Here is a 26,772-nt window from a genome sequence, read left to right on the forward strand (position 1 = left end):
ATGCTTTCTCTGGAGCCACACACCAGTCTCTGTGTCTGGGTATGGGGTGGGAAGGAGACCCTTGCCAGTCAGGCAGTCATTGAGTATGTCACTGCATAAAGGCAGGACGGCAGAGTTAGCCAAAGTAGAGTAGATCCAAGACAGAGACGAGGGTCAGTAGAAGCTGCAGAGGTAGATATGACTCAGCTTTGCCACAGTGGAGCCTGGCTCCTCACCTCCCACTTGTGTGCCACCTCTTACCTCAGGAGAAGCAGCCACCTCAGCCACTGTGGTTGCTCCTCTGCTGTCTTGCCTCCCTCCAAAGCCAGTCTGTCCTCTCTCCTGGTACAGCTTACCTCACCAGGCCAATACCTAGTTGGCCTACCATATGTTGACAGCATTGCTGTCCACTGCACAGCCAGGGTGCAGAGTTCCAGTCTGAGGCTTCAGGCAAGTAGAATCTCCGCCCACAGAGCTCTTGGCACGTGTGAGCAGCAGCCCCAAGCCCCTCTACCTTGGGCTGTCTTTCCAGAGCGTCATGCTTTAGACCTACAGTTAGGGTGACTCCCATGTGAACATTGACCTGGCAGTGTCTTGTCTTGAGACACTAAGGGTCTGTGTGTCACGACAATTGTACCTCATATCACTCTCTAAAATACCTGAGCTCAGAGGTCATCGTGAGGCACCCGGTGACTTCTGGCACCCTTCCTTTTCCTCACCTCGCAGGGTTCTTTACTTCAGTCTGTCAGTCTGTAGAGAATGCCTCGGCACTGGTGCGTGGTGTACACAGTTTATTCTGAAAATGTTTTCCCGGGTTCTGAACGTAGACCACATCTGTTTCCAAATCCAGGAATGGAAATCCCAGAAAATCAGAAGAAACTCGCCATGTTGAACGCTCAGAAGGCAGGACATGGGAAATCTAAAGGTAAGGTTGGCGGGAGCTTCACCTGCCTCTGTGCGTCCTGTGATGACCTGGAGTCTGTCCACACAGAGCCTTTTTGCAGCTCTGCGTGGAGAGGAAAAGCCAGACTGCTTAAGGAACAAATGGACAGGCAGGTGGGGAGTCTTCTTCAGGTTTGAATTCAGGTGCCTGAACTATCTCAGTAGCAGTAAAGGCCTTCGGGGCTCCCAGTCCTGCCAGTGCCTTCTGCTCCTCATGGCCCTAGAGGATGAGTCTCACTGGGTATCTGCTGAGCCACCAGTCAAGTAACCCCTTGCAACTTTGATTTGAGGAAGAATCTCTTAACACCAAACTGTTTGCCAGCTACACATGAGTGCAGTGCATTCCAGTGAGGTGAGGTCTCAGCTATAGGGGACTGCAGTGTATTCCAGTGAGGTGAGGTGAGGTGAGGTCCCTTAGATAAGGAGACTGGACTGCATTTCAGTGAGGTGAGGTCCTAACATTCAGAGCATCGGTAGATGAGAAGACCCTGGGCTTCTCGTAGAGCACTCCCCCACTCCTGTACATACTAGAATCACTTAGCAGTGACATAGAAGACTTCATGACTGGACCACACCACCGTCCTAGTGCTCACACTCAGTGCTCTCCCCAGGGTAGGTAATGCCAGTGAATGCTATCTCATTCATTCTTGCTACTCCCATATTAGAGATTAGTGAACTGGGGCACAGAGAAATCAAAGAATTGCCCTCAAATACTCATGGTCAGTAAGTGTGGAGTGGCATTTACACCAAGGGAGTGTTGGCTCCGGGCCTTGGTTCAAAATGTGTTACTGCTTCCAGTCCACACCAGAAAGCCCAGTTCTGAGTCTTTACTGATCTCTCTTGTGGTGGAAGTTGACCTGCTCCATCCTCTCGGCTTCCTTCTTCAGAGGTTTTGGGTAGGCTTCATGAGGTAACCCTTGCTGGTCCTGCACAGGGTATCTGAATTCTCATTTTGTAGGGCAGTTATTAGATGTCCTCTTGATTCCTTGAAATTAGCTAATAAGTACTTTAGTCCCCATGTGGCTTCCTAGTGACTGGTCTGTTCTTCTGTCCTTCCTGAGTTAGGCTACAACAGCTGTCCTGTGGCCCCACCCCACCAGAGCCTGCCGCCCCTTCACCAGCGCCACATCACTGTGCCCACCAGCATCCCGCAGCAGCAGGTCTTTGCCTTGGCTGAGCCCAAGAGGAAGCCATCGATATTCTGGCACACTTTCCACAAACTCACCCCCTTCCGGAAATGAGCCTTACCCAGGGCGTGCCTCTGAGGTACTGTGGGGAGGAAGACCAGCTTTGTCACTTCAGCGTGATGTCCAGGGATGGCTTCTTGCTCAGTGCTGAACACTTCATTTGGGGATCGATGAAGGGGAGAAGAAGTTGGACTCAGCTTTGACCTTGAAAGGCCCCAGCACCCTTGTGGAAGGAAGGAACCATGAAGCACTGCTCTGTCCCACACTGGAAGCCGCACTCTCCGGTGGCCATGATATAAGGACCAGGGCTTCTCTGCATGGAGACTGCTGACTCAGTCAGTTTCCCACTGACGGTCACACCCCTGCTCCAGTTCCGAACAGTATCAGGAGCCTTTCAGTCCCTCAGGAGCAACTACATTGAGGACAGCTTCTGTGTTTGATCTTAAAGGAGACTCATTGACAGGAGTTAGTAAGATGTTGGCAGCCATGGGATGACCTGGGTCTGGCCAGGCTCTGAAGAGACCATGAAGGAGCAGGTGCCCATAGTTCTCCAAGGTGTCGCAGATGCCAAGCTAGAGTGTAGATCTCATCCTGCAAGGTTCCTTACTCTCAAGAGAATCGGGAGGCACCTACTGCCCTGGCAGTGCCGGGGATGATAGCATCCTCAGGGCAGTGCCACTTTCCAGACAGGTGGGAAGGCTGCTGCCACCTGACTTGTCCCTTCAGAGGTCACGCCTTGCTCACCCCTCACAACCTAAGAACCTGCCATCCGCAGAAGTATGGGTGATGTGAAACGTGTAACTTTGATAATGTGACACTGCATCTTCAGCGGCCCTTTGTATCACTGGTGAGATGATGAAAACACCTACATCCACAGAGAAAGCCAGGGCAAAACCATCCTGCTTTCTGGGGAAATGGACACGCCTCTGTCACGTGACCCTGAAACAGTAGTAATTCGAGAATGGTCTTGATGGCTCCTTAGCTCTGAGAGAGCTGACTCTTAATGAGGGCCACACGAACTGACACCCACAGAGAGCAACCTTTCTCTGTTGACACTGTATTTGTTACATGATGAAAATGCCTTTTAACACGATCTAAGGGAGACTGGTTCTGCATTTGAGCCTGCACATCGGGCTGGCCAGGAGGGGTCCTGCCGTGTGTGGCTCGTGTGTTCCTTTGGATGTGATCTTGTGTGCGGTTTTGTGCAAGGTTCTCGCCTCTCATCAGCTCTCGCTTGAGAATGAGCAAGTCTGCAGTGTCAGAGGTGAAGGTATTGGTCCGTCAGCACAGTTCACCGTGTCTCCACATCTATGCCTGAAACAAGTCACATCACAGCTAATAACCTTGACCCTGGACCTGGGATCAGCCTCAACCCTGCTGTGCACCCTGGCATGGTCACTTATAGGCAGCACTGCTGGGGACTGTAGTCAGTGGCCCCCCAGCAGGTGTGACTGTGTGCTATGAAGTGGTTCAAGTGCACAGAGCATGCGCCGTGTGTGTGTGTGTGTGTGTGTGTGTGTGTGTGTGTGTGTGTGTGTGTATGTGTATGTGTAAGAGGGTGGCAGGGAGGGAGAGGGAGGCCTCAACTTCACTGCATTTATATAACTGACAGGTTTGGTTGGTTGGTTGGTGTTTGGTTGGTTTTTTGTTTGTTTTCTAATAGAATGTCAGGATATATTTTAGAAACCATACTTTGGGTACTTTTCTGTGCTCCAGTGTGTGTGCGCAGCAATTCCCACAGTTGTATTGTTAATATGAAAATTGCTTTAAAGAAGTGAATAGTCGTTGGTCCTGTTCATTTTCACTGCGGATTCCTCTTGAGTCAGACCCGCTGCAGGCTCCATTTGCTGTTACAGCTGACGATAGTGAAGAAGGTTATGTTGGTGACCAGTCGTAATAGAATTCCCAGCTGCCCTAACTTCCAGTTCCCACCTACCTCCACAGAGCCCCCTAACAATCCCGGATATCAGGACGTGTTTATATTGAGTCACATTCAAGACCTGGGCTGGCCCTGGGTGATTTTATACAGCCTGAGATGTGCTTGATCAAATAAAGTCTGACCCAGGTGACTCTTACTTGGGATTTCTGGGTGATTTTGAAAACTAATGTGTTTTTAAAAGATGTACTAGCCTTTGACTTTGTAAAACTCTGTATGTCAGTATACATTTTATTACCAAATACCGAACATGGAGGACCTTTAGTGGTTTTTATTTCAGTTCGCCAAACTTCCTTCTTGATTTAAGGCATGTGCTCTACTTTGGAAGGAAATAGAAACAACAAAGAACCTCCTGCCCAAATGGCTCACGAACATCCCCTCCCTCTCCCTCAATGGGCCAAATAATATTGGTGATTTAAAATGTTGATGAATTTCATTTGTTCTATTTTTAGCGTATTTTTAGCATTCCAGAATTTGCCAGCTCTGTTCACATGATAGAGAAGGCCTCCCTGGCTTAGATTGTACCTATAACGTGTAGGTGTTGTGTGGTAGGTAAAAAGTGATCATAACACTTGAAGGTGTAGAGAAAGAAAGAACATTCCAGCAGCTGATTGGGCTTGTGTGAGCGTTTGATGCCGGCCCCTAGCTCCTGTCACCTGCTCTGGTCTTCCTTGCCGTGCGTGGTAGATCCACCCCTGCAGGTGAGAGCCACCACCACCACTGTTTCTAACTACTGTGCCTTTTACTGTCCAAACTATTGAAGACTGATTCCTCATCCTACGTCGCTGTCATTACATGCAAAGCAGAAAGTGTATTTAATTTGAAACCTGGTTCAAAGCGCAAGTCTTTTTTTTTTTCTTTTTTTTTTTTTTAAGTGCCAGCGCTCCAGCATCATGTGCATGTGGGAATCTGTAACTGGATTGCTGATGTTTCTCAGGACAAGTCAGTCCTTTTTCCCAGCCAGAGTTTCCTGGAGCCAGGGCATGGTTTCTGCATTACGGCTTCATCACAGATAGGAAAAGCAGAAGTGTCCTCAGGCCAGTGCCAAGAAATATAAGTCAGTGCCTTTCAGCAGCTGACAGGCAGGATGCTGGGCACATTGTGCCCACAGATTGTTCCTTCTCAGGATCCAGGGAAAGGGGCGCTTGAAAGATTTAGGACAAAGTAAGTGGAAACGTCTAGCCAGCCTTAGAGAGGGGAAAGAAACCTCAGCTTATATAATGTATGTAAATTTGCTAAGCCACCCCATGTACCTACCACATTATTGCCATTACTGTTCTCCTGGGCATTGCCAATTGTATTTAGAAAGTACTTTGAGCCGCTTCTATAATTTAATTGGTCCTCTTTTGGGGTACGTATTGGTGCCCACTGTGCGTGACTTGCCGATCTTGGCTATGCTTTTGATGATAACGAATCCAGGCTGTGGCGCTGTGATCTGTAAGAGTCAAGCTGCTGAGCTGGTGGGCTGCCTTTGATCCTGAAATAGGACCCTCGCGCTAGACGTGCATCTTGGCTGAATGAAGGGTTTGTTGGTTTTGGGTGTTTTTTTGTTCTTAAAAAAATATATACTGTTATTTGATTTCTTGTAAATGCTGTGAATCTCTATTTGTCATTTTGTATTTGTATATTAAAATTAATTTGCCAAGCTGGTTCTAGAGATGCATCTCCATAGTAAAAGAAGATAGAACACATTATACAGAAAGAGGCCGGCTGGGGCAGGCCCAAAGCCCTGGGTTTGATTGTCAGCACTGCATAAAACTGGGTGTGATAGCACATACCTCTAATTCCAGCGCTTGGGAGGTGGAGGGAGGAGGTTTCTCTGGCTTCGATAAGGGGTTCAAGGTCAACCTAAGCCATATGAGACTCTGTCTCAAGAAAACATTTTTAAAAGGCAGCAGATGCTGGAATTTACAGATCCTTTCTTGCCTTGAGCTTGGTGCTTCTTCCTAAAGACTCATTCCTGATGGGTGGGAGGGAATCACTGGGAGGTGTTGGAGAAAGGCTCTTGAGGGGCGTGGAGAGGGGCCATTAGAGTAGGCTATGAGCCAGAGAGGACAAGGGACAGTTTGGGTGGGTTTTGTTAGCCTCTTTTGCGTTTGCAGATGTAACCAGGAACTGCCCCACCTCTTACCCTCAAGGTTAAGCAGGCCCTCTTGACCAGGGCTGAGTGACAGCCCAGCCCTGGAAGGCTAAATCCCTTGCAGTTTTCCACGAGTGATAGAGCATGGGTGACCAGGTCTCTATGCCTCTGGGTGGTCAGAGCTGCTGGCAAGGCTCTTCCCTGGGAGGTCAGCCTGCAGCCTTGGCCTCCCTCACCCAGGGGGTGGGGTGAATAGGAATTTCCTCCTCTCATTAGCAAGCTCAGAAAAACCCAGTAAACAAGCCATTGTTTGTGGTGACTAATCAGAGCATGGTTCCTCTGGGTTGCCAAAGCTGCCTCTTGCTTTCTGGTGTTTAATCCCAGCATAATCTGTCTACTTGCTCCCTCCTCCATGGGGTCCACTGACAAAGAGTGACAATGACAGCCCTGGGGACTGCAGGGGTGGCCCAGGGTGGCACCATGCACACAAGGGAACATAGGGGGAAGAACGTTATTCTAGAAGAGTTTGGGAAGTGAAACAAACATGTATAGTTGTCTACTGCATGCACAAGAGAGACCATGTCCCTTTGGAGGAATGTGGCCAGACAAACCCAATGATGTTCTTGTAACAGTAGCACCATAGATGTGAGGTAGGCATAGGACAGCTCCTAGAATGGAGTCTTCAACTTAAATATCCAGGCCCAGACTCAACTCCTAAGGGTTCTGTGGAGAAGCACATAAGGCTTACCTAGAGAGGTGCAGTGCCTCTGCTGGGTCAGAACTGAGACCATACGGTGTCTGTGCAGCTGGACTTTAAGCAAATGACCAGGACCTTGTGACACTGATGGCATTTGGCATTCCCCAATGTGGCTGAAGAGCTCAAGGCCAGCTGTAGCCAGTATTGCCTATGTAGGTTGTGAAGAGAAGTTTCAAATCCGAGGCAGAGGGTTGCCCAGGGAGACAGTCAAGCAGGCTGCACAGTGATCCCAGCAGGCCTTAGGGAAGGAAGGGGACACTGGTGACCAAGTCCTCCTCTTATGAATAGGGGTATCATAAACTGAGGCAGATGAGTAGTGTAAACAGTGCACCAACAGGCTTGGTTCCTGCTAACTCGGGAGAGAGGGCAGGACTAGGAATACAGCTAGAGAGGATTCCCCACAGCCAGGGGAGCAGAAGGGCCTGTGGCAGCCTGAAGCTGAGAGACCACAGAGGTCCCTCTAGCAACCAACTGCACTACCTACACATGAAGGGACTTGGCTGTAGCAGTCAGACCTAAAGAAGCTAAACCATGCTCAGTGGATGCCACCTTAGTATAATGGATATTGCCAAACCCAGTCCCACCTCCTCTTGGGTACATTGTTGGGGCTGTCTGGGGGCTGAGGAGTGAATGTGGGGTGTGGTTAGCTCTGCTAAGGTGAGACTTCCTGGTACCTGCATACCCCATCCCCATATGGCCACCGAGGGTGAGCTCCTGCCCTTCAGAACAGAGCAGTATCCTTATGCTCTTGAAACCGCTGCACGTTTGCCTGACCGTTAAAACATTTGTCAGGAGAAGCTACAGAGCCTCCGAGTGCTCCTCGGTGGACTGAAGGACGGGGAAAGGATAGACAGAGTCCTCATCTGCTCCATGCCTGGTCTAAACTCACAGATAAGGAAGCTGGTAACTTGCCGCATCCTCTGCACCAAAAGCTGAAGTCCGGGGTTCCAGAAGAGAAGAGTAATTGTCAGGTCCGAAAGGAACCTTGGTTTCCCAAAAAGTCGTGGGTAACCCCGAGATGGCAGCGTTTCCTCAGCTCTGTTTGCTCAGCTCAGCTCAGGCTGAACTATAGACAGAGCAGTGTTCCTCGGGAACCCATGAAAGGGGCTTCTATCTGGTGGAAAGGGCCCCGTCCCTCAGCATGTACTTGTGGTTGTGTATCCTTCAGTTCCAATCCACATGTACCTGTTACGCATTTCAAGACCTACACTAGCTAGCATCCTGTCCTCACCTCCTCTAAGTTATCAGGCTGATCTAGTTCCCTCCCTCAGCTGCTTGTCCTCTTAGAGCCCGCTGGGCCACGGGCTTCTTTTTCTCTCTGCTCTAGGCTCTTAAGATGCCTTTGGCTATTCTCCTTTCACACCTGTAATAGAAACCTTTCTAGCTAGGGAGCCATTTCAGTGGATTATTGACTGCGCCCCCACTTACAGCAGTGACCATGAGCAGAGACTCAAACAGACTTCCTGGGTTTCTTTTATGGAGAAAGGAACACCCCCTCCTGATTTTTTTGTAAAAGAGCCTCTCTGCGTAGCTTGTCCAGGAATTTGCTCTGCAGACCAGGCTAGCCTCAAAGTCACAGAGGTCTACCTACCTGTTTCCAGAGTGCTGGGATTTATTTATTTATTTATTTATAGCTGAAGACTGAACCCAGGGTCTTGTGCTTGCTAGACAGGTGCTCTACCACTGATCTAACTGAATACCCAAACTGGAGAAGATAACTTTATTTTACTGTTTGGTATATTTAAAGGACAGAGCAGGGTCACTGGGAGCGTCAGGCCTTATCGAGAGCTTTAGGAGTCTCGAGGGCGCTCAGAGCTGCTTCATGAACCATCCTACCCCCCATAGCATAGCAGAAGGCCTTTTCCTCCCAGCTAGAAGTGCCCTGCAGTATTCTGCACAGACATGAATGCCAATGGGAAGATTAACTGAATCAAAGGTTGCTCTTAAATTTAGTTTTATCCTTAATGAGAGTCACAGGCAACAGTGACTGTAATCATTAAAAGTTCTAAGTAAACAAAGGGAGTCCTACCACTCTGTGCTGCAAAGACCACAGATTACAGTCACTGGACTTGACTGCAAAGACCACAGGTTACAGTCACGGTCCTCCTCATTGTCACATTTATGCCCATTTCCTCACTCCTGATGGACTCAAGGCCAAGGAGAGAGCTGTTCACAATAAGGAAAGAAGCCTGTAGTGGCAATATTTTCTCCCACATTCCACCTGCTGGGACAAAGGACAGAGAAGAAAAGGACAAAGTTTTCCACACCTGGGATGCTGCGAAGGGAGGCTACTGGACCCTAGTGTCGCTGTGATTTTTTTTTCTCCTGAAGCTAATCCAAGACATCTTGTGCCTCCCTCCGTCCCCTCCCCTTCCTGCTATTTTGCACTTAGGTTCACTGGGGAGTTCTATGGCAGGAAGGCTTGATTTTATTTACAGTGTGAGGGTTCCCTGTTTGCACAGTGCCAGTATCCAGCCTACAACTCCTGGGTTCAGGTAAGTGCACTAAAGGATATTTTTTTCACATTCAGCCGAAGGCACCCGGGTTCTGAGGTAGCCACGTGTGGTATAAAGCTCTGGGTAAGAACACTTAAACTTCTTAAACTTTTTTTCTAAAGAACAAACCAGGTGTGGTGGTTCATGGCTGTAATGTCACACTGTGTAATGTAATGACACAAAAGGTTTGGGCTACAGAGGAAGTTCCAGGACAGACAGCCTGGGCTATAGTATGAGACTGTCAAACAGACACACACAGACCTACACAGAGACACACATACATAGGAAGGGAAATGAGGAAGGGAGGGAAGGAGTGAGGAAGAGAGAGAAAGATAGGAGAGAGAGAGAGAGAGAGAGAGAGAGAGAGAGAGAGAGAGAGAGAGAGAGAATAGTTAAACAAGAGAGAAAAGCAGAGACTTTCATCTGCCAGAATTCTGCACTACTGGCCTAGGGGGAGGCATTAAAAAAAAAAAACAGGATAAATCACAAAAATAACAGACCTTTCTAGAAAAGTTTATAGATCATCAGCTACACATTTTAATGAGTGTTTTAATAGTTGTGTATATGCTGTATGTATATATGGTCTATAAAAACAGTATATGTTAAAGAAAAGATGCATACTGTAATGTTATACCAAATACATGGGAGAAATAAATGAAGCCAACTTTAGTGTAAGGGATGTCACTGGGCAGTCTTGCACTCAAGCAAGCTGAGCCTTAGCAAAGATGGCTTGCAAGCTGGTCTGGTGAAGCAGACCTGTTCCCAGCACTTGGAGTGCTGGGGCAGGACCATGAGTTCTAAGCCGGTCTGAGCTGCATAGAGAGACCCTGACTGGGAAAAGTGTTCCCTTGATTCCTGTTAAATGTTAGTGTGTGGGGTCTGCATAAGGATTATGAAGTATTTGGGAGAGGGGGAGATAAGAAACCTGGAATGTTTGAGAATACATGACTGTCAATTAGAGAAAAATCAGAAAAGGTACCAAAAATGGCTTTAAAAAAAATGTGATGGTCTTAAATAAAAACAATGTGTGTGAGGTGTTATGCCTGCACTGTGTGTACCACACTGGGAGCCAGGAAAGGGAGTCTCATCGTCTACAAGGGCTGCGAGAGACTCCTGGTACTAGAAGATCAGCCATTTCTCCACCCCCTAAGTGGCTTTTCATGGAGAAGGTGGGAAGTGAGGGAGAACACCGGTAAAGCCCGGAAAAGTCAATCTAGGGTCTACCAGTGGCTTCTGCATCCAGCAGCAGGAGTGACTGCAGAGATCTCACTGGGTTGGCGCTAAGAAAACTCAGCTGCCTGAAGTGGAGTGGCCTTGTGACTGAGGGAAACCTTGGGAAACACGTTCTGTATCCCACCATTCTCTGCAGCTTTCACCAGAGGGCGACATCATCTTTTGGATGTCAGTGTCTAGCTACAGAGGGGCTGGAGAGATGGCTTAGGGATAGAGCCCCAGGGGGAGTAGAGTTCATTTCTCAGCACCCACATCTGGTGGCCTGTAACACCAGCTCCAGCGATGTCTGATGCTCCGGCCTCATTTATGTTCGTGTGTTATGTGTGTGTCTGTCTATGTGTCTGTGTGTGTGTGTCTATGTGCACACACAATTAAGAAAAATAAATAGCTACAAATGTGTAACCAGCACTACAAAGACACTTTCCTCACAGGAAAGCCTCTTACTACATCATTCTATACATTAACATGTTTGCCTATTTGCATATATTTCTAGTTTTTTATAATATGCATACATTAACATCCTCATAATGTGCCTGATTTAAAAAATGTTAAACCTTTGTGGGTGGGTGTGTGTGCACGTGCCTGCGAGTTGTATGGATGTCCTCAGAGGCCAGAAAGGGGGCTGCAATCTCCTGTAGCTGAAGCTATAGGTAGCTGTGAGCTACCTCCTGTGGGTGCTGAGAGCTGAAGGCCAGTCCTCCACAAGAGCACTGCGTGAACTTAGCTGCTGAGCCATCTCTCCAGCCCGATTTTAGTTCTTTTTGTTTGGCTGGGTCTTTTGAGACAGTCTCATCTGTACCCAAGCTGGTCTTGAACTCACCATCCTTCTGCCTTCATGCATCTTTTACATACTTCACTGACCTTCATGATGTTCTCAGCACTTACGCCCTGGTCCACTTCCCAAGGCTATTCTCAGGCATTACATAATGTGCCCTTTTCCACCTTAGCAGAAAATACTGCAGTTACCGTTGGCACACAGATCTTTGCTGTATTATGAATAACTGCAGAGATGGCACTACTGGATCGAAGAGACAGACACCCTGCTTTTTGTCATTACAGAGGCTTATGGACATCTACATTGCTGGCCACAGTACATAGGATCTGGGGTCTGATGGGTTGCATTAACCCATGTGTTCTTTGCTTTGGTGGGGGAGGGATGCGCTGCTCTTTAAATATTAAAAGAGCTGCCATCACATAGTCCTTGTATCCACTTGTCACTGCCCAGCCTGCTGCTCAGTACTAAATATCGGGGACTGGGGACGTAACTCTCATAGTACAGCCAGGTGAGCTTTTGAGTCCCATGACCTTGTATCAAACGCAACGCCCCTGCCAGGCAGGTCCTGGGGGACAGACGGTATGACACTTGCACACTCACAGGGATCCTCAGCTCGATCTGGAATCCCACCCATTCAAATCTCAAAGACTCAAGCCCCTGCAGGGGCTTGCATGCCGATCCTGTTATGGGGAGCAGTTTGCCTACCGGTCTTGCCCAGATCTCAGCTCCAACCTGAGGCTGAAGACATTTAATGTTTTGTTGTTGTTTTTATTGTGATAAAATACATACATAAGATATATAATAAGCTCAAACTTACTAGTCTAACTAATTTAAGTGTATGGTTGAATAGCAATAGATACAGTCACACCATCCTGCAACCATTGCTGTCATTGACCTGCAGAGGTTTCATCTTCCACTGAACAGCGCCCCCTCCCTTCAGCTCCCGGCACCTGCCATATTGCTTGCTCCACGATTTGGATCACTTTGCATACACACCAGATCTGTCTTTCAGTCCCAGACTGTCACCACCTAATGTCCTGGAGGGGACCAGGATTTCCTGCTTTTCTGGGGCCGAATGACATGCCACTGTATTTATATACTACGAATTCTTTAAAGACTCATCCACTAATGTGCATGTGGCCTGCTCCCCCTAGTGGCTGCCAAGAATATTGCTGCCAGGAACCCCAAGCATAGTCAAACCTGTTGTTGTTATTGTTTTTTTGTTTTGCTTTGTTTTGTTTTTTAGTCCCAGGAATACAGTTGCTAGGTCAGATGGTAATTTCACGTGGCTTTATTATTTTTAGTGTGAATTTTCATGTATATTGTGGTCAAATGTGGTCTTTATATTAGCCCCATGGGATAAGAAAACATTTTTCTGTGGCTTAAAAAGTGGCTTGCTCAAATTGAAACAATAAATTGGAGAGTCTCCTGACCTCAAAACTTGGATTCCACATTTATTGACCATTAAAAATGGTCCCAACCACGTGTTACCATCTAAGAACAATGTCCCTTCCTTCCTTCCTTCCTTCCTTCCTTCCTTCCTTCCTTCCTTCCTTCCTCCCCCTCCTTCTTTCTTTCTTTCTTTCTTTCTTTCTTTCTTTCTTTCTTTCTTTCTTTCTTTCTTTCTTTCTTTCTTTCTTTCTTCCTTCCTTCCTTCCTTCCTTCCTTCCTCCCCCTCCTTCTTTCTTTCTTCCTTCCTTCCTTCTTTCTTTCTTTCTTTCTTTCTTTCTTTCTTTCTTTCTTTCTTTCTTTTTCTTTTGCAACAATGGGGTCTCAGTGCATAACTGAATACTGTTTTGACCTGTAACTTGTGATTTCTTTCTCAGACTTCTGAGTGCTGGGATAACAGTCAGGTGCCATTATGCCAGGCTTTGTAACAAGCTTCTTCTAGTCCAGGTTGGTCAGCTACCTGGTCTCTGGTTTTCTCCTACCCTGTCCATCTGACACAGTAAGATCTGGTTCAGGCCTTTGTCAGTGAAGAGAGAGGAGGCCCTGTCACTCCTCAGCACCTCTGTCCTTGCTGAGAGACCAAGACCTGTCTCATTGAAGAAATGAGAGGCAGTGTTCATGCCCAGCAACTGTACCTGCACCCAGGGGCCATGCATCCTTCAGTTTCTGTTTTCCCTCTTTCAGTTGAGACCCTGTTGTCTGACCATGAGGATTTGGTGGCTTCTGCTGGTTATGGGTGCATGCACAAGAAATGTATTCTCCCAGGACACCTGCCGGCAAGGGCACTCTGGCATCCCTGGGAATCCAGGTCACAATGGCCTACCTGGAAGAGATGGACGAGATGGTGCCAAGGGTGACAAAGGAGACGCAGGTACTTGACACTTGCTGCTTCTTATGGCCTTCTTCTATCCCTTCAGCCACTCACCTGCCACTGGGATACTGTTCCACCTGCCCACTGAGCCCTCACCCACCAATGTGCCCTGCAGGTGCTGAATGAAGTTCAGGGCAAGGCCAACTGCACCCTGCCCCCACAGGCTTCTCATCGACAGCAGATGACTGTTAACAAGTGTTTCTGCAAACACAGGCAGAAACACAGAGTGGGATACTGCGGGTGTGATGCATCATTAGTATCATGAGGTCAGTGGAGCAATCTGATGGCTAAGTACAGAGGCAACCCCTATCCACAGGGAGAAGGCCCACAGTGGATGCCTATAGCCACAGAAAGCACAGAACCCTACCCATGTCTTGCTTCCTCCCATATATGCATCATCTATGATAATGTTTAATTTCTACACTAGGTAAGGAATAATTAACCATTAATAATAAAAAAGATGAAGCATTGCATTTTAAAGTTCCCAGCATCAATTTCTCTTACGCTTAGAGAGAGAAATTTATTGTTACCGTTAAGGTTATGTTGCCATCAGCATTGTGAGGTTGCCTTGGACATTTGAATATCTGAGATGGCTGCAAAGTGACTGACGAGGAGGTAGCATATGGCTTCCCAGGAGCTGTGGCCATGGCATGTGCCACCATGTCTGGGTCAGTGTTTAGTTTTGAATGTATAAAGGTTTTTAATATAATTTATTTATTCATTTATTTATATAAATTCTTAGTGTATGATTGCTCTGTCTGCATGTAGACCTGCATGTCAGAAGAGGGCATCAGACTCCTTTGTAGATGGCCTTTTGTACCATGTAGGTGCTGGGAATTGAACTTAGGACCTCTGGAAGAACAGTCAGTGCTCTTAACCACTGAGCCATCTCACCAGCCCCGAATATATAAAGTTTTAATGTTTGTTATCAGATATTTTCTACACATGAAGCAGAGGGATGATTACAAGATAAATCAAGAGGAATATACATAAACCTGTTATGCCAAATTTGTTTATTTCTCCCTTTGCAAATATTTCTCCATCTTTCTTGGTTGTTAATCCCTCCACCCTTTAAAAAAGTTTTTTTTTAGATATTTAAATATCTCTTATGTGTATGGATGTTCTTTTCTGCATGCATATTTAGGTACCACATGTTTGTAGTGTCCTCAGAGACCAGAAGAGGGGGCATCGAGCCATCTGGCTGTAACCCCAATGTGGGTGCTGGGGATTGAATCTGGGTACTCTGGAAGAGCAGCCAGTGCTGTTAGGATGAGTTCCATTCTAACTCATTCTCCCCTTCTCTCCCTCCCTCCATCTGTCTCTCCATAGAGTTGCATGTATTACAAGCTGGCTTCAAACTTGATATGTACCCAAAGACATACTTAAACTCTTTATCCTCTTGCCTTTGTCTAATGAGTACTGGGATTATAGACATGTACCACTGTACTTGGCTCAAAATTTATCTATCTATCTATCTATCTATCTATCTATCTATCTATCTATCTAATCTAATCTATCTATCCATTCATCTCTCTTTCCCTGTCTCTCTCTCTCTCTCTCTCTCTCTCTCTCTCTCTCTCTCTCTCTCTCCTTCCATCTCTTCCTCTCACTGGTGGTGGTGGTGGTGGTGGTGGTGGTGGTGGTGTGTGTACATCATTTTTAGGTATCTCCCTGTATTCTGCTCAGCTTTACAGAGGGCAGTACCTGAAGCTTTCATGTTGACCAAGCTGGCTGACTGGCTAGCAAATCCTCACGACCCCCCCACCCCACCCCCCGTCCCCTGTGCTTCCAGTCCTCGAATAGCTATGCTTGAGTTTTTACATGGGTGCTGGGGATTCAAACTCCAGTCCCTTGCCACAGACCACCCCAGTCGGGTATGGGAGTCCCTGGAATGAGGGTCCTTGAAGCTGGGTGGGTAAGGATTCGGTGGTGACCAACAGAAACAAACACAGAGGCAGTTTGAATCTGAGTGTATTTTGCAGTTCTCAAGCAGGGGATTTTATACATTAAAAAAGCAAACATTACATCTCTTAGAAACTATATGCAGTGAAACAATCACAGATACCAACAAAATGCATTTGGCACAGTAAAGCACAAAAATCATCCAAGCATTACAACTCTGAAACTATGTATTCAGTGAATCACAATCAGAACAGGTAAAACCATTATAAATAATCAAAATATAACAATTCTAAAAGGATGTATTCAGTGGGGGCTGTCGTCCAAGGCTAGTGGCATATTTCCAGGAGCAGGTTAATAAATCTTTAACGGTCAGTGCCCTTAACCACTGAACTAACTTTCCAGCCCCATGGTCAGTTATAATTTAACATCTAGTGCCTGATTTTTTTTTTATAATCTTCAATGTATGAATTTAAACTATTTTAATTCTTTTTTTTTTTTTTTTTTTTGGTTTTTTGAGACAGGGTTTCTCTGTGTAGTCCTGGCTGTCTTGGAACTCACTCTGTAGACCAGGCTGGCCTCGAACTCAGAAATCCGCCTGCCTCTGCCTCCCAAGTGCTGGAATTAAAGGTGTGCGCCACCACGCCTGGCTACTAATTCTTTCTAATTAAGGCTTTCTTTACTGTTTTAGTTAGGGTTTTACTGCTGTGAGTAGACACCATGGACCAAGGCAAGTCTTATAAAAAACAACATTTAATTGGGGCTGGCTTACAGGTTCAGAGGTTCAGTCCATTATCATCAAGGTGGGAGCATGGCAGCATCTAGGCTGTCATGGTGTAGGCAGAGCTGAGAGTTCTACGTCTTCATCCAAAGGCTGCTAGTGGAAGACTGACTTCCAGGCAACTAGGGTGAGGGTTTTATGCCCACACCCACAGTGACACACCCATTCCAACCAGGTCACACCTATTTCAACACGGCCACACCTCCAGATGGTGCCACTCCCTGGTTCAAGGATATACAAACCATCCCATTTACCATATACCAAAATCCACCTCCGATGACACACGTGTAGCCATATGAAATTTTATTGTTGGGAAAGTTTTTATCTATCATAATAGCTTTGTAAATGATTTAGAAAGTAAAGCGTTGGTTTCCCTGGGGATAAGGTCATGTTGGTGGCCCCATCTCTAGGGATGGTTTCTTACCCATTATTCTCGTTTAAGATCTTGGCCTAGGCTACTAGAAACATGTAAATAAGAAAAGGAATAAGAGAAAACAAAACAGATAGATTGCCATGAGAACTATGGCTCAATTTTTTTTTCCTCTGTTGAAGAGTTCCACAACCGGTTCCAGGAGGCCTCCCCCTTTTGAGGTCAGTCGCCTCAGTCTGTGGAACTTGTCACACAGATTCTACTGGAGGTGGTGTGGCAGTCCCTCATTCTTTCTCTGTCATTGAACTACCTCTCCAATCCTATCAAAACAGATTTCTTAAAAGCATGTTTTCTGGGCCAAGTATGGTGTTACATGCATTTTAATCCTAGCATGCAGGAGGCAGAAGCGGGTGGATCTCTGTGAGTTCAAGGGCAGTCTGATCTATATAGGGAGTTCCAGGACAGTTAGGGCTACATAATATAGAGATGCTGTCTCATAAACAAACAAACAAACAACAAACAAACAACAAACATCTGTTTTTTTTCTGTAGTTTTCCATCCAGTTCATACATTCATACACATGTGTAATGTGTATATATATATATGTATATATATACATATATATATATAATTTGTATATACATATACATATACGTATACTTAATGTGCTGTTTCTTCAGAGTGATGTTAGCGCACGGTGCTTGGCAGGAAGATCTGCTCCTTCACCTGGTCCTTTGAAGATGTGCCGTGTGTTTTATAGAATCAACACACTGTTCAGTGTCCATGACATACACATTCACAGTTGTTCAGGTAGATGTCCACGCCCTGGCTTGCATGATCATAAAAGCTTTGAGACCATGCTACAGAATACAAGAACTGGGAAGTAGGCAGGGAAAAAGAGAAGTTGGAGTAGGAAGACTCAGGCTTTGGGGTGGTGCAGAGGGTTGGGGATAGTGGAGTGGAGGCTAGTCTCTGTGATTCAGTGGGTAGTGGAGTGGAGGCTAGTCTCTGTGATTCAGTGGGTAGTGGAGTGGAGGCTAGTCTCTGTGATTCAGTGGGTAGTGGAGTGGAGGCTAGTCTCTGTGATTCAGTGGGTAGTGGGGTGGAGGCTAGTCTCTGTGATTCAGTGGGTAGTGGAGTGGAGGCTAGTCTCTGTGATTCAGTGGGATCCAGGGCTTGCTTGGGAGCTTCAGAACACCAGGCATTAGAGATGCAGATCAGCCTATGTCACTCTCTGGTCCTGAGGGATGAAGGATGTCCCCAGCTGCTTGTCACCCCACACCTAGAATAAATAGTAAGATTGATATCTTAGGGTCTTGGCTGATTTGAGTGAGATAAATCCTGGAGTAAAGCATGGCCTTGTGAACTCTGTTGGCACTAGAGTCTGGCCATTTCACCTTGCTTAAGCCAGGTGAAGGAGGGACTCGGTGGCCTGCTCCCAGCCTTGGGACTAGTGCATGACAAGCAGAACCCCATCACGGCTTGTTCAGTGGCAGTCACCCCTGGTCCATGGCATCTCCCTTCCCCAACCGTCAGATCATGGAGTTCCCTGATATCTCATGGAATCTGGTGAGCCTTCCGTTCCACTCTTAGAATGAGTTGTGGGAAGGCAACAAAATGAGAGGTACGTCTAGCACCTCCCACAGTCATACCACTTCCAACTCCTCATCCTGAGACACAATTACAGCGTGGCCCTCAATGTCTTAGTTTGCCTTGCCTCATGCTCCTGGTGCTCAGAACGTCACCAACCATTTCAGATCCTGCTCATCCTACACGACTGAACACCCAGGATACTCGATAGTAGTCGCCACCGTCACCCGCACTGGTGCTAAAAGAGGTGGTCTGGGGCACCCCAAGACTCCCCGTATCAATCACTCCTGGAGACTCAACTAAAAAATTGGAATCTCAACTTCTGTCTGCTTTCTTCCCTTCCCCCTAGGAGAACCAGGACATCCTGGTGGTCCAGGGAAGGATGGAATTCGTGGAGAGAAAGGAGAACCAGGTTAGTGGCTTTGCACAATGTTTTAGTATGAGGCTGAGCTGATGGCAGCTGTTCAGTGCTGCTGTGGACTGACCTGTCTGGTGCTCCCAGAGTGACTCACTGTAGTCAGGGCTCGCTAAAGGAACAGAACTGATAGAATGAATGTATATAGATTATAAAAACTCTCTCTCTCTCTCTCCCTCGCTCTCTCTCTCTCTCTCTCTCTCTCTCTCTCTCTCTCTCACACACACACACACACACACACACACACCACACACACACACACAGAGAGAGAGAGAGAGAGAGAGAGAGAGAGAGAGAGAGAGAGAGAGAGAGAATTACAAGCTGAGGTCTGAATAGTTCAACAATGGCTGTCCTGCAATGTAAAGGCCCATAATCTGTTAGTTGTTCAGTGTATGAGCCTGGATGTCTCGGCTGTCCCAATCTGGTGCTGCAGTTCTGGGTAATTCCTAAAGAGCTCCTGGTCTTCAGGCTAGATTGGAATCATGAAGAAGTAGATTCTAACACCAGCAAAAGAATGGACCAGCAACAGGATAGATGAGTTTGCCAGCGGGGGCAAATGCTTTCTTCTTCTGTGTCCTTTCACAGTGGGCTGAAGACAGAAGATGTGGCCCAAACTTAGGGTAGGTCCTCCCATCTCAAATGAGCCAATCAGGACAATCCTCACAGTCTTCCCATCTCAAATGAGCCAATCAGGACAATCCTCACAGGCATGCCCAGCTGGTTGGGTTCAGTTGATTGCAGATGTAGTCCAGTTGATAAAATTAGCCACCACAGCCACCCACAGGTTCTCTCTGTGCTACAGATGCACGCAGGTATCCGCACACTCTTCCTGGAAAGGTCCACGTGGGACTTCGTCTCAGCTCCTTTTTGTGAGCTGCGGGATCTGCCCGTGCACCGAGGCAGCCGCAGATGCTACAAGTGCTGCCGTGTTCTCTGGGAGCTGCACCCAGAAGTCCAAAAGTTGCGTTTTATGAACTTTCTGCATAGTATGGAGTCTGACACTTGGTTTTGCCAGTACCGTGGATTAAACCTAGAACTGCGTGCCTGCTAAGCAGATGCTGTGCCACCGAGTTCTTTTTAGAAGACACTTGTCGGCATGTATTCATAGACGACAATGGCTTCGCTATGACAATTCCACACATGTATGAGATGCTTCAAGCACATTCATTGCATTACCCTCTCTTGGCCAGTCCCACCGAACCCACTCTTCTGCTGCTTCCCCTCTTATGCCTCTTTGTGTGTGTGTGTGTGTGTGTGTGTGTGTGTGTGTGTGTGAGAGAGAGAGAGAGAGAGAGAGAGAGAGAGAGAGACCCAGTGTGTTCGTTAGAGTGTTTATTGGTGCATGGGTAAGCATGTGCTTATAGGAGCAGGTGACCTTTACTGATAGCTCACTACCCAAGAAAATGGGTCTCCCTACACATCAAGCACTGACTGCATATAAATCCCTAGGGACAGATGATGACCTGTGGGCCATAATGAACACCTGGCTTCAAGGCCACTCCTTAAGGAGTGGTCACTTCCTTGGGGAATGAAGTCCCATGACTCGGCAGTCTGATTGAGCTGCTCCTTGTCATATTCTGTCTCTGATGTGTGCTTCTCCCAAGGGTGGCCTTATTTTGGGGTCGACATGGGTCACTCTGGTGGTACAGTTGTCATTGCTCATAGGAGCCCTGGCACTAAGGAGTGCTTTTGGAGCCTGGGGATGTGGCTCAGTCGGCAGTGTGCTTACTTAGCATACTTGAAGCCCTGGGTTCCGTTCCCAGAACTGCATAAACTGGGAGTGGCAGAAATAGGCACAGTCCCAGCACCCAGGAAGCACTGGTGGGAGGACCAGAAGTTTAAGATCATCCAGTCATCCTTGACTACAGTCATCCTTGACTACAGTCATCCTTGACTACAGTCATCCTTGACTACAGTCATCCTTGACTACAGTCATCCTTGACTGACTACAGTCATCCTTGACTACAGTCATCCTTGACTACAGTCATCCTTGACTACAGTCATCCTTGACTACAGTCATCCTTGACTGACTACAGTCATCCTTGACTACAGTCATCCTTGACTACAGTCATCCTTGACTGACTACAGTCATCCTTGACTACAGTCATCCTTGACTACAGTCATCCTTGACTACAGTCATCCTCGACTACAGTCATCCTTGACTACAGTCATCCTTGACTACAGTCATCCTTGACTGACTACAGTCATCCTTGACTGACTACAGTCATCCTTGACTGACTACAGTCATCCTTGACTACAGTCATCCTTGACTATAGTCATCCTTGACTATTGTGAGTTTGAGGCTATCCTAGGTACATAAGACTCTGTCCCCAAAACAAACACCCCCCACCAAAAAAAAAAATCCATAGTTTTGTGTGTGTGTGTGTGTGTGTGTGGTGTGTGTGTGTGTGTGTGTGTGCCTGTTGTGTGTTTACATATACATTTCCTCACATACAATTTGTGCATTTTTGAAATTTCAGACTCTGAGTAAATCTTGAACCCATACCCTACTTTGTCTCAAGGAAATGCTCAGTTGTAGAAACTCCAGCATTACTTATGAGGGAGTGTTTTCTAAGCCACTTCTTCATTATCTCCCTCTATTCAGGAGCAGATGGAAGAGTTGAAGCAAAAGGCATCAAAGGCGATCCAGGCTCCAGAGGATCTCCGGGGAAACATGGCCCAAAGGGATCCATTGGTCCTACAGGAGAGCAAGGGCTGCCAGGAGAGACTGGCCCTCAGGGGCAGAAGGGGGATAAAGGCGAAGTAGGCCCCACTGGACCCGAAGGACTAATGGGCAATACTGGTCCTTTGGGTCCCAAGGGCTTACCTGGCCCGGTGGGGCCCATTGGCAAACCAGGTCCCAGGGGAGAAGCTGGACCCATGGGCCCCCAGGGGGAGCCAGGAGTCAGAGGAATGAGAGGCTGGAAAGGCGATCGAGGAGAGAAGGGGAAAGTTGGTGAGGCTCCCCTTGTGCCCAAGAGTGCTTTCACTGTGGGGCTCACGGTGATCAGTAAGTTCCCTCCCCCAGATGCACCCATTAAATTCGATAAGATCCTATACAATGAACTGAACCACTACAATGTAGCGACGGGGAAGTTCACCTGCCACGTGGCCGGCGTCTATTACTTTACCTATCACGTCACCGTGTTCTCCAGGAATGTGCAGGTATCTTTGGTCAAAAATGGGGTAAAAGTCCTGCACACCAAGGACAGTTACATGAGCTCTGAGGACCAGGCGTCTGGTGGCATTGTGCTGGAGCTGAAACTCGGGGACGAAGTGTGGATGCAGGTGACAGGAGGAGAGAGGTTCAATGGCTTATTTGCAGATGAGGATGACGATACCACGTTCACGGGCTTCCTGCTGTTCAGCAGCTCTTGACACAAGGACTCTGCACGTGGGCCTCACAGAGGGCTCTCTCTGCTGGTGAATGTGGTGCCCACAGAACTCGCTTGGGGAGGGTGGGATGTGGCTGCATCCATTCCTCAGATTATCGCATCCGTCCTAAAATGTACACCCGGGAAGTTAGTCCTACAGATGCCGTCATTTGAACACATGAATGAACACTAAGAGCCACCAGCAATGCATCAGTGTCCCCTGAAGGCTTCCCCTCCATGTCACTGAACAAAGGCTGAGTCCAGATTTGAATTCTCTAGTTCGTGAATCCTGTGCCTTCCCCACTACCACCCCGCACCGCCCCCATCTGTCTACTGTATGAGTCTGAATCCGCATCTGCTCGAAGACTGTCTTGTGAATCTGTCCCCAACAAAGGGTTTTGCTCTCTCTTTTATTGAGCAGTACAAAAAAAAAAAAAAAAAAAAAAAAAAAACACACGGAGGAAGGGATGAGGGATGCTTCATAGACATCTTTAACCGAGTCTTACACTGACTCCAAGTGTTCCCAATTCACCCAGATAACAACAAACAAACACCATTAAGTGGAGTGGGGGAGGGGAAACGGAAGGAAAGGAGAGGGGGTGGGGAGGAGGAGAGGAGAGACTAGATCTGCCATGGGCTTTTAAAGACTCAAGGGCCTCTCTCAGTGGCATGTCTCCTCTAACAAGGCCACGCCTAGTCCTTCCCAAACAGTTTCACTAACTGGAGCATTCAAACATACGAGCCTAGGGGGCGCCATCCTCTCTCTCCTCATTCAAACCACCACAGTAATGCAAGGGGTACTTTCATCACAATGCACTGCCACAGTTGCATGTGTGTTACTTGGAATCTCTTAAAGAGTAAAAGACTAAGCAGTGATCCTGTCTGTTGTGATTAATTTTTCATGCTGGAAACGGAACCCAGGGTTTGTGCGTGCTAGGCAAGTGCTCTGCCACGGAGCTGTCCTCAGCCTGCTTGTTACAATGTATTTAACATATCACCTTTCCCTTACCCAGGGCATCCTTTGCATGTGTGGGCGGTGGGAAGAGTGCTGGTGCCACGGTCTTGCTCTAAGGGCGGGCTGTATTATGTCTGATGTTAGGGAATGCAATGGTCAATGAGCTGGGGTTACAGCTGAGCAGGCCTAGCATTTGTAGAGCACGCGTGAGTTCCATTTTTCAACACCAGGAACAAATATTTATTCCATTTCATGATGAGCAGCTTTAAGCTGATGTCAGTGAGACACCCCAGGAGGCTTCAGAGACCTTATTTTCTAACATGTGTGTCTATGCTACACAGTTCAATGAATAGTTGGGCTGAATCTATAATAACTTTCTAGGACTTCCATAATCAAGGGGGATGGCTTAAAACGTCAGAATGCATCCTGTCATGGCTCTGGAAGTAGAAGTTCAAGGTCCACATGTCAGCAAGACTGAGACTAAGACCCTGAAGAAAGGTTCTTCCTTGACACAGCTTCTAGTAGCCCCTGGAGTCCCTTGGTTTGAAGTGCGTCACTTCAGTGTCTCTGCCTGTAGCTCTGCATTGGTTTCCTTCAGTAACAGCACATGCCCAAATTTCCTCTTCTAATGAGGAGTACACCAGTCGTTTTGGATTCAGACCCATCCCAATATGATTGTATCTGTAAAGACACTACCCCAATAAGGTCTGATTTGCAGGTATCAGAGCTTGGTACTTTTAAAATGTCTTATAGGGAGACACAATTCTACCCACAATAGTCTGTCCTCTAGACTTGCCTCCAGGTTGATGTCCTTCTTATGTCCTATCAGTCAACAGACCTGCCCTAACATACAAAATTCCAGCATTATCATTTATGCCTAAAAAGTCATCCTTTAAGTCATTTAAATCAGCAACAAGAGGGACCTGTTGTGTGGTACATCCTGGGAAGAATCTAGCGAGATGGAAATCTTTAGTCCAGCAAGTTATTTGCTTTCAAAGTACAGTGTTAGGTTAGACATAAGATGCCCATTAAAGAGAGACGGGAAAGGCAAAAAAGAGCCCAGGAGTTTCAAGCCAGTCTGAAACCCAGAAGGGAAAACCCCAGTGTTTGAAATGGTCAGTCTTGCCACAACACTGTACTTCTTTATGCGATCTCACTGCGGGACTGTTAGGGAGTGTTTCAGGCAGATTTTCTTCCGGCCCACCTGGGTTCCTGGCAGCGATGGTGAATTGTCCACATGTATCCGAAAGTCATATGCTCACTGGAATGAACATGCTTTTTCTGGTGGTTTCCAAACCCTGGCTGTGATGGCTAGCTAATCTTTACCGTCAACATGGCCAACATTAGAAGCGCCTTTGAGACACACCTCTGGTCATTACTGTGAGAGCTTTTTCAGAAAGGTTCAGTTAAAGAGAGATGGACTTGTCCTGAAAGAGAGTGGTACTGTTCCAGGGGCTGGGATCCAGACCGAAGAGAAAGGAACAAAGGAAGTGCTAAACTAAGTACCAGCACTGAACTCTCTCTGCTTCCATCCACCCCACTGTGAGGGGAAATCATGCTATCACCACTGTAAGCTACTCCTGTGTCCTCTCTCCCTCCCTCTCCCACCTCCCTGTCTCTCTCTGTGTGTCCTCTCAACCCCACCTCCCAAAGGCTGGGATACCACAGTCCCTTTTCTGTCTACTGCCCCCACCCTTCTACCCAGAACAATCAATCTCTCAAGGAAAAATCTAATTTCTCATAATGAAACCCTTCCTTCTAGGCATGGTGGCTCCTGCCTGGAATCCCAGCACTCAGGATGCTGAGGCAAGACTGCCAGTTTGAGCTCAGACTGGGATACATGGTGAGTTACAGCCTGGAACACAGAGTGAGAGCCTGTCTGCAAACCAGTCAAACACACACAAAACCTTCAATATATTCATTTCTCCCCTACCAAGGTCTATAAAGCAGATATGACTGCCACCCCTCACATCACCTTCTGCAGGATAGATGACTGCACCTTCAAAAGAAAGCTCTGGTTCTGGTCCGGCCTGCACTGTCATTTCTACTTTCCCGGGCACTCGACCACAATTTCCCAATGCCCTCCCTCCCAGCCTCTACCTTCCTTTCATTTTTGCAGTAGGACTGACATTAGTCCTGTCTGTACTGATTTGGATTTTAGACTATTGTGATGAGACAATGGGAGTTAGATAGACTCCCTGGTGGGCAGGCAGAGAGAAAGGGGGGGCATGGCTAGGTGATGATGGTGGCGAATCTCCAAGATGCCCAGCTTCTTCCTCAACCTACCGGTTTCCTCTCCCACCACCAGACCTCATTCCTGATGGACCTGCTCAATGAAGTCAAGACTGGGTCAGGACATGTCACACAACAGTTCTGGGCCAACCAACCACCCTAGGTTTCTTCAAACTCTCCAACCCTAAATTAGGAGCAGAAGGCTCTGCAGAGGCTTAAAATAATAATAATAATAATAATAATAATAATAATAATAATAATAATGATAACCCAGCCCCTGAGAACTCTCTCTCTCTCTCTCTCTCTCTCTCTCTGTCTCTGTCTCTCTGTCTCTGTCTCTCTCTCCAGCTTTCTGAGTCCCCTTTGCAGAGAGTCTTTTTCTGTGCCTGTTGCAGGAAACACACACCTCACTCATCTTCCTCTACTCCTAATTCTGCCCACGATGCTTAAGATTTCTCTGCTGCTCCATGTTGGTCTTCAGATTTTTCCTGCCTTTTAATTCTTCAGCTGGCAGAAACAACAAACCTGACCAAGTCTCCTAGACTATATCATTCCAAAACCCTTAGACCGTATCAATAGTTTCCAAAAGTCAAAATAGATGATAATTCTCCAATAGTTAATTCACATGGTTATACACAACCATAGCTGGTGGGCATGCAGACATGGAAGTGACTTCAACAACTTTTGAAGAAGACTTGGATTTCAACTGCTTGTGGTTACTTCTGGATCCTTTCACGCGCCGCCACTGAGTCACCTCTGAGAAGGCATCAAGAAAGCATCCTGAGTTCTCACATTCATTCCTGGCACCTGTAAAAAGTTCCAATGCCTGACCCGACTTCCTTCTCCCTGTGCCCTAGTACCACTGTCAAACTCAAATCCAGGACGTTTCTTCCTCCAGACACACGAGGGCGCTACGAAACTGGAGCTGCTCAGAAGGCGTGGAGGGCGACGCTCTTCCTAACGATTGTTAGCGTGCTCAAGTCCGGGTCTGCCTGGCGAGTTCCGCGGCGTGGGCTGCTGCCTTGGAAACGCGGGGCGCGCGCTTCCAGAGCCTGGCAGAGCCCGGGTCCGGAGGATGCTGCTGGCGGCCGGGGCACGGTACGCCCGCCGGCTGTGCGGCCGGGGAGCCGCGGCGGCTCTGCAGGGATGCACAGGCCGGAACTGCGCCCGGGACGTCAGTACTAGCTGGTCCCCGGTGGGCGCCGCCTTCAACGTCAAGCCCCAGAGCCACCTATGGGACCTGTTGGGGGAGCGCCGGGTGAGCATGCCCTGGGTCTGGGCAGCGCGGGCTCCGCGTCTGGCTGAAAAGGGAGTGTGCCGGGGATAAGCGCGTGCCGGGATAAGCGCACCCCGGGCGGCTGTCCCCGCGGCAACTCAGCCTTTCCTGTACTCAAGCTCCATTCTTTTCCTTCTGGCTTCAGAGTTCACATTTGCCCTTGGCTTTGCAACGAC

The 26,772-nt window shown here is 47.6% G+C and overlaps 3 protein-coding genes across 14 annotated transcripts in view; all 3 read left to right on the forward strand.

Annotated features, from left to right (window-relative positions):
- The window catches only part of Spata13 (spermatogenesis associated 13), a 128,913-nt gene extending 123,212 nt beyond the window's left edge, over nucleotides 1–5,701 (forward strand). For all 12 annotated transcript variants that reach the window (XM_021182580.2, XM_085828709.1, XM_029469026.2 and 9 more), the window contains 2 exons: nucleotides 830–904; nucleotides 1,987–5,701. In XM_021182580.2, the coding sequence (XP_021038239.1) occupies nucleotides 830–904; nucleotides 1,987–2,162 (251 nt within the window). In that variant the 3' untranslated portion in view covers nucleotides 2,163–5,701. The remainder of the gene's footprint in view (nucleotides 1–829; nucleotides 905–1,986) is intronic.
- Nucleotides 5,702–9,190: 3,489 nt separating this feature from the next.
- Nucleotides 9,191–22,710, forward strand: LOC110309419 (complement C1q and tumor necrosis factor-related protein 9). The gene is made up of 4 exons (XM_021182058.3): nucleotides 9,191–9,376; nucleotides 13,518–13,704; nucleotides 18,694–18,756; nucleotides 21,365–22,710. Exons 2-4 carry the CDS (start codon nucleotides 13,539–13,541, stop codon nucleotides 22,135–22,137), a joined length of 1,002 nt encoding a protein of 333 aa, XP_021037717.1. The 5' UTR covers nucleotides 9,191–9,376; nucleotides 13,518–13,538; the 3' UTR covers nucleotides 22,138–22,710.
- Nucleotides 22,711–26,276: 3,566 nt separating this feature from the next.
- Mipep (mitochondrial intermediate peptidase) overlaps nucleotides 26,277–26,772 on the forward strand; it is a 108,462-nt gene continuing 107,966 nt past the window's right edge. Inside the window, exon 1 of the mRNA XM_021181536.2 lies at nucleotides 26,277–26,578. Coding sequence (XP_021037195.1) covers nucleotides 26,396–26,578 — 183 coding nt within the window. The 5' untranslated portion in view covers nucleotides 26,277–26,395. The remainder of the gene's footprint in view (nucleotides 26,579–26,772) is intronic.

The sequence above is a fragment of the Mus caroli genome, unplaced genomic scaffold, assembly GCF_978045245.1.
Source record: "Mus caroli unplaced genomic scaffold, Mus_caroli_1 scaffold_12, whole genome shotgun sequence".
Classification (NCBI taxonomy): domain Eukaryota; kingdom Metazoa; phylum Chordata; class Mammalia; order Rodentia; family Muridae; genus Mus; species Mus caroli.